At 36.8% G+C, this 8,146-nt stretch overlaps 1 protein-coding gene across 1 annotated transcript; it reads left to right on the top strand.

Moving 5' to 3' along the window:
• The first annotated feature begins 4,147 nt into the window (after window positions 1–4,147).
• LOC144434167 (nociceptin receptor-like) lies at window positions 4,148–5,113 on the top strand. The gene has a single exon (XM_078122625.1). The coding sequence runs from the start codon at window positions 4,148–4,150 to the stop codon at window positions 5,111–5,113; it is 966 nt and encodes a 321-aa protein (XP_077978751.1).
• The last annotated feature ends 3,033 nt before the right edge of the window (window positions 5,114–8,146 follow it).

Here is an 8,146-nt window from a genome sequence, read left to right as displayed (position 1 = left end):
TGAACCATAAAAAGCCCACAAATAATGACCAATGGCTAAAACAGATTACAAAGATACCATCGATGACTTCTTGATGCGAAACAAATAGCAGTTCCAATTTCATCTTATCATTTATTCTACCTTTCACTTCCGAACTATTAAGTTGAGAATAATGAATCATCTGATGTAGTCACAGAGACTATAGCCAATAGATGGATTTTTAAAAAGTTAAGAATTGCTCTAGCTAGATCTGTTCTGCTATCAATACAATCACCAACTTTGTACCCTCATCGACAATAAATGTTAGTCTTATCGCATTATTTTTACATTGGGATGATATTAATGATATCTCTTGGCATCTTTACGAGAGTGAGATATCGTTTTGGTTGACCTTGAACAGATGGTTAAATAAGGAAGAAGGCTACCTTGAGCTACGCAGTGTGCATCACTGATCATTAGCGTAATGCATTGTGGATCGTGTGTTATACCCTGGTAAATCATCGTATATGATTGATGAAGCGTATGAGAAATTGGTATTAAACTGCGAGAATATTAATATCACCAGTGTGAGAAACATCCATTGTGTAGAAATTATTTTCTCATGGGGGAAAAATGAAATAAAATATTAAAAACAGCAAAAATGTTAACAATACGAATTGAACAAAATGAAGCACTTTCTGTGGACCATTTATAGAGGCTTTTACGTTGTGGTTTCCTTTCATATACGACGTCAATACAGAAAACGTCTTCTGTATCTGTCTGTCTGTCTGTCTGTCTGTCTGTAATGTTCCGTCTATTTGTCTAGATTTTTAGATCTGTCTGTCTGTCTGTCTGTCTGTCTGTCTGTCTGTCTGTCTGTCTGTCTGCCTAAATCAGTGTCTGTCTGTCTGTCTGTCTGTCTGCCTAGTTCTATATGTCTGACAGTGTCTAGATTTTTAGATGTCTGTCTGTATGTATGTATGTATGTATGTATGTATGTATGTATGTATGTCTAGATTGTTAGATCTGTCTGTCTGTCTGTCTGTCTGTCTGTCTGTCTGTCTGTCTGTCTGTCTGTCAGTCTGTCTCTGTACGTATGTCCACCCGACCGTCCAGAAAGGCGTTTTATTAGTGCTGAACAATTTAAACTGGCTTTGAAGGTGTCAAGAAACCTTCTCCTTCACCATACTATCAAACTGACATACAGTCACTCACCTATACACATGGCTACAGCAGAATACAACATGCACAGATGCACATGGCTGCCGCAGAATACAACATATACACATATACTCACTGAACAGACAACACTAAAGTCAGTACTGGTAAACAGATGGTTTGTACTTGATATTTTGCTATGGATTGCATCCTTCTGTGTGGTGTGGTTAAGTGCCTGTATTTTATGTGATAAGGAGACAATTTTCCCGCACCTTCAATGTCAGGTTTTATCGTCCAACACTGATGAAACAACGTTCTGATCACAAAGATATCTAAATAACGGCGAGAATGGTGGTAAGCCCACTGCAATATTTGACTGATTACACATCTAAAATGTGTCAGTAAACTGGAAATACATAATATGCAGGTGGTATGACAAATTCATAGCTATTGAAGAGTGAATAACGTGTTCTGATGAATAATGTGACGTGAAGACGCATACATCGTCGTTTTGATTAACAGAGACTTGAACGAGTGAAGTGTTGATTCGAGCATGTACCTTAATGATGTACTAGCTGCAACCGGAAATTCTTCTGAAACTGTTTTGTTAAATGTAATGACGTGCTTGTAATATCGTACACATTCCGTAGTATTAAATCACCTGTACGTAAATCATGTAAATGTACATGATGGTGCAATAATTCCAGTCAAAATGACTTTTGGTCCGCATCAGAAAATCAGCTCCCCCCCCCCTCAATGTGATCAGGAGTTCAACCCTTTGTTGTACTGCATCTAGATACAATCGACCCGTAATTAATATATTCAATATCTATTTATTGGTATTTTAACAAATGTATTGTTGGTTGTCCGACAGAGAAAAATAATACTCCAGTTACAACTAGCCTAGCTTCAAGAACGCAAATAACATGTATATATTCTGGGCTTTGAATCTAATGAATTCGATGAAGTCTTTGGTAACAACTACCATTATAATGATTACTGAAGTCGCTGTATAATTAACCATTTGCCTTGACAAGTTGAAATCACACATGACTGTATGATTACTCTCTGACTCCGCTATCTTGTCATCTATATATGCTAAGCAAATTATGTAGCTAACAGCCTCTTTAAGCAAACGATCGATGCAATCATTCACCAATGAACATCTGTGATTGCAGTGCAACACGTGTACTACATCAAATAACGACATGATTAACTTAATTTCTTGAAATACATTCATCACTTTGTGACTAAGTTATAATGATCCATTATTACTTCTCATTTTAAGTATACCACATGCATATGATAAATAGCATTGTAATTTCCTGTATACATCCACAGGAAAAGCTCTTGGACAATGTCACTGTCAATTCGGGTCAAAATCTATTTACAGGGTCAAAGCTACATACATATATACGGCAATGTTCAGAATGTTGATAAATTAAAGGGTTTTCCACAGGTACATGTACATTATTTGCATAAAAAAGACATGTTATATAACGTTATGTCCAGAGCATCTCCGCCAATGACAACATTTTGCGTTTTTCTCTACCTGGTATACAAATATGATTTTCTTTTGTTCATAAATGCACAGTTCGTTTGATAAAACATGAACAACGGCTCTAAATGCATACGTATTTTAAATAGCAATCAATGTTGATGTTTTCGTGGTTTTTGTCTGGACAAAAGCCCCTTGAAATTCATAAGCTGTTAAAACTTACTTTAATGTAAACACTTCTATGGTGGTTTGTGTAAGCGGTAAGTTAGTGATTACGATACCAATGTCTGGTTTAGTCGAACGCCCCTCTCATCGATATGGTAAAGTACTTCTAGTTCGAGATCAATACCGCCGACGGATAAACTGATAAAAGATATACAACATTAAAGTCAACTAACCGCTTTTAATTTTTTTGCGACCACTTTAGGTTAATTATGGGTACCATATAAGCAGCTGTATTTAGGCTTCCGGTCTTGTTAATGATTAATTGAAATGTCAACCTTTAAAATACTATGCACCGTAAGATGAGGTACCACTTTGTGTGCGAATGAAACAAAAGTCATACATCAAAATTGTAGGGCGTGGAAAGGTTTGGTGCTGGGTTATATATTTATAGCGTTGATCACAGACGTGAAAATGAGTACAGGTCTGTCGAATCGAAACCCAGTTCAATATTCCAGCCCTAGGTAACTATAAACCGTTCAATAGATACAAGGATCATCAAGTTTCATCGAACACGACGTCTGGGATGAACCGTCACAGCAGATACCTCAATATGGACCTGCGTCGGCATGTCATCGATCGCCTGCCAGGTGCCTCTTCCAATTAATACAAGATACTCGGTCGCAGGACCATTAGCCACGTTATATTTCCGATGTCCTTGGAGCATTGTGTATTTTACATACTATTATTCTAGATTCGCTACCAATCCAACATTTACTCCCTAGTGGGTATGCATTAGCCATGGGTCGACACGCGACGACGCTTTTACAGTATATAATGTTCTCGAGGGTAGATTTCCTTGAACAAAATAAACAGTGCGTCGCTTCATTGTTCGGTCAAGGGTAAATGGAGAATATGGAAGAGAGTTGAGGCTGATCTCAGCTACTTAGTTGTTGATATTATCTCTAGGTCTGTGAAAAAATAGTCATTTGTATAGATAATTGCATTATATGTTCAACCTCACATACATTGTAGAATCGGAAGTTGTTTCAACACTTCCACTTAAAATTACGTTCATTTGGAGAAAGCAGATATTCAATAGTAATACTATAGCAGGTAATTGGTTTGTTTTTCGTGTTTCATCATCTTTGCACCTACGATCGATGTAAACAGTTTCATTAACGTTGAATTCGAATCTAATGTGTATTCATTCTTGCAGATGAATAGTGAAAGGGTTCGGTGACATAACTGGCAAATTACTCAAATTTGTTATGATAATGGATTGTTTTTTATTCTCTCTTTTTTTTACAGTATTACAAACAGTTTAATTTGTGGTCCACTGAGTGAGAAGTGCACGGTACACTGACAATGATGTCTTCATTTCACGGGAATTCAAGCAATTCTTCAAACTCATCAAGTTCTGCTGACCCTAAATGTTCCTTCGCAGACCAGGAGGTCATCTTCATTGTATATGCCATAGCATGTACTATCGCAATCCTGGCCAATCTGGCTTTCCTCGTCGTTGTCATCAAAGTCAAGACCATGAGAACGATGCCGAATTTCTTCTTCATAAACCTCTCCATGGCTGACATACTGTTTATGGTTTACTATCTTGCATATCTGTTAGCACTCAAGTTCAACATCACGCCCTTACTGACTTTCCACCAGAAAGGCGGCCACTCTATCACCGATGTTGCTTTCATCGTGTCAATGTTAACGGTTGCCTTGATCAGTCTGAATCGATACATCGCGATATGCCACCCATTCAAAGCCGAGAAGATCAGGCTACAAAGCACCTCGAGGATAGCGTCATCAATTGCATTTTGTTGGATCGTCGGACTTTCCCTTGCAGTATTCGACACCGTCATCTACACCAGCGAGATGCAAGAAACTTTGTTCATTGTTCTTGTGTTTCTTCTTGCGCTCTGCATCGTGATATCATTTTGCGTCGTTTTTGTATCATACGTGCTAATCGCTCGCCGTGTCTTGTATACCAAGCGCAAATATTCCCATTCTGTTGATGGCACAACTTCGTGCATTTCGGAAGAAAATCAGATTTTACTGCTAACAGTTGGTATTACCGTTGTGTTCTTCCTCAGTTGCTCGCCAATGGCTACAGTGTACGTACTTGTACCATTTTCTGGTGTCGGATACACAGCTCTGGAAAGGAGTAAACTGTTTTGTCTGTCATTTATAGCTAAGATTACCATCTCTCTTCACTTCACATTAAACCCGATTTTATACAACATAGGAAGCAAGAATCATAGAACGGCATTCTGTAAGGTGTGGGGACTATTCAGAAATCGCAGGGAAAGCACACAAGTAGAATACGTGTAGAAATGAAGATTTCAAGTGATCTTTTGTGCAACTGTTATTGTTACCAGTTTATTTGCCGGAACGTTTGTTGCGCAGGATATACTACATGTAATACATATTGGGGACATCAGTTTTAGACAGAAAATATCAGAACGGGAATTTTACACCGCATGATAACAAAATTTCACTGTGATGTAATTTTGTTTACAGTTTGAGAACTTAGCCTCCTTGCAACACAATGTATTCGCGTGTGAAAACATTCACAATCGATTGCTTTTAACCTCCATGAACTTTGTAAAACCTTACGGGAATATAACTAATTTTGTTGAAATAATTTCACTGATGGATTACCAAACACTGCACATACTTGGCCAAATGAGAACCGACGAGACTTTTTCCCTGTAACCTAAGTATACAAGGTCAATATTCGTATTTTAAATTCTTTTAAAATTTGTTCATCTGGGTTATAGAGTGCATTGTTTGCCGACGAGAGCTTAACGGAATAACTCCTGCAGAATACGATGGTTCAAGTGTTTGTAAAGTAGCCAGGTGAACCCAGATTTACGCTAATAGTTCAATGAACAAAAACACTGTGAGTGGACGTGCTTTTCACACCTTTCAATGCAATGTGAATACAGAGCGGCTATTCAATCGGAAAGAGTTGACAATTCACACGAGAACATACACATCACATAATACGAACGATGCTCTATAAAAATTGACAATTTCATGGCCAGGCTCACTCATATGGAACGACGTGTACTTGTAACATTTCTAGAAATGTTGGCATGCGTAATAGTACAATGATAGACGGTTTGTTTATAAGATGTTAAAAAATTACATGTATTAAAAATATGGCATAAGGTTTAGTGAATCGCTTTACGCATTACGTCCTCAATATAGGTATAGTAAATAAGTTATATACAAGTATCGGGGGCGAATTATCTAATCAGTTGTAAAACAAAATCCCATTAACGATGTAGGAGCGATCAGCAAATTCTTTGAACATTGATAAGTTAAATGGTCCAGGATAAGATCAATCTACAGTAAAACTGTAGGATAGGGTTGGCATTTAATATTTCATATGATATTCATGGCGAATAATTACAGATTATGAAACAGAAACCCGGTTTACGTGATAAGTACACATTAAGAAAACTAGTTTTATAGACAAAAATTAAAAAAAAAAGAAATGTAGTGTGGCCGAATTCCTTGATTAAACAAGCGACCTATCGGTCAGAATAGCTCCGCTGTTTTTGTTTTTTTTGTTTTTGTTTTATTTTGGTGACATGTAGAAGTGGTTCAGTTCTTCAGCTCTTTACTATGCAGTTTTGTTTTAGCGATGCAATAAAGTGGTTAGTGGTTTCATATGATGTCTCACTATAAAACACATTTTACACAGAAGTTGGTAATGTATTGTACTTTTATACCATAGTCACCATTTTATAACAAAAATCTACTGTTATGAAAAATTGCACAAAATCTCAGGGAAAAAATGACTGGGAAATGCACACAAGAAAAAGAAGAAAAAAAGAGGATTTTGAGGTTGGCTATAAATAATTCCAGTGTCTTACAGCTTTAACCCTGGAAAATTTTAATGATGAATGAAATAAACCAGGGATCTAAAATAATTTTGAGGCAATTTGAATTTCAATTTTCTAACAAATTTAGCAAGTCAACAACATTCAACTTGTACTAGTTGTAGTACATATATATATATATATATAGGGAAGAAATGTATTCATCGCCATCTTCGTTTCCGTACGGCGACAATCCCCAAGTACCCGAAAGAGAGTCATTCTCAGCCAACAGGGTTCGACACTGGAGTAAAAGTCACTATCCCACAGGACTAGTAAAATTGATAACGTAGTAGTCCTGCAAAAAATTTGGTGGTCCTATCTTTAAGTGCTTTCGCTTGTTCACTTCGGCTCTTCATCTCTCTTAGTTTTTACTCTACTTCTAATTCACTTTTCCAAACCCCATATTTATTTCAAACACTGTTGTAATTGAACTGTCTATTTCGTTGTAGTTGTTTGTGCATCATCAACTCCTTACTGTAATTTTATTCTCTTTTTTATGTTTTGGAGCTTCTTCTCTTTTTGTTGTTGCTTTCTGTGAGTAATTTGTCTTAATTAGGGGGGGGGGGAGGAGTAACAAGATGTTATGTGGTCTTATTTCTAGCTGAAATACTACATAACATTTCTGGTACACATTGATCTAACTATTGCATTTTTAAAAGACAAAAAATTACCTTCCCATAGAGCAAGTCTTTATAGTGTTCTCCTTAGTGCATATTAGAATGTATTTACAACATAAAAATAAATAAATTTGAAGGTTACCAGCAGTTACAGCAAAATTTTGTTACTAATTACATGTACAAGTCACTTCGTCTATTTTCGTGTCTATGTACTTCCGGGTTGACATAAACGTTAAACATGATACATTCGGCCCTATACTTACTAAGAAATGACAAAACCGTTCGCAAAATAAAGTTCAGGATTTTAATTTTTCAAACTGAATACCAAAACATGAACACGGAACACGGCACACGGAATCGTGTCAGTGCATGGATGTATTAGTGATGTATCACTAATACGTCCATGGTCAGTGTTACTAAGTAAGTTAGCAGTTTCATTGTAGGCTGTAAGTTGTACCGGTAAAAAAACCGATCATCACATCATGTAGGAAGTACAAAAACAAAGAACACGTTGTTTTCTTGCTGAATAAACTCACTGAAATAACAACACGGTCAAATTGCGTCTTCGATTTTGACAGCCACCATGCACCATTGTTATGATTGAGCTTCACTAGTTCCGTTGAACGTGGCCGGGCGAACGCCGACATCCAATTTGTACAGCGTTTTTACAAAGGGAGCTCGTCAATAACCTACCGAATAATTAACTCAGAAACGTAGTTTAAATACTAACTGATCTAAGAATTACTGTTCAGAAAGACTACGCATCCGTACATAAATACGAATTCATGCGACAAAGATTTCAACTTTACTATTTACTTGTTACAGTGTAGAGGACTTATTATACACATATCATCGTA

Source organism: Glandiceps talaboti, chromosome 1 (assembly GCF_964340395.1).
Source record: "Glandiceps talaboti chromosome 1, keGlaTala1.1, whole genome shotgun sequence".
NCBI classification, from domain to species: domain Eukaryota; kingdom Metazoa; phylum Hemichordata; class Enteropneusta; family Spengelidae; genus Glandiceps; species Glandiceps talaboti.
This window is presented reverse-complemented; position numbering and strand designations above follow the sequence as displayed.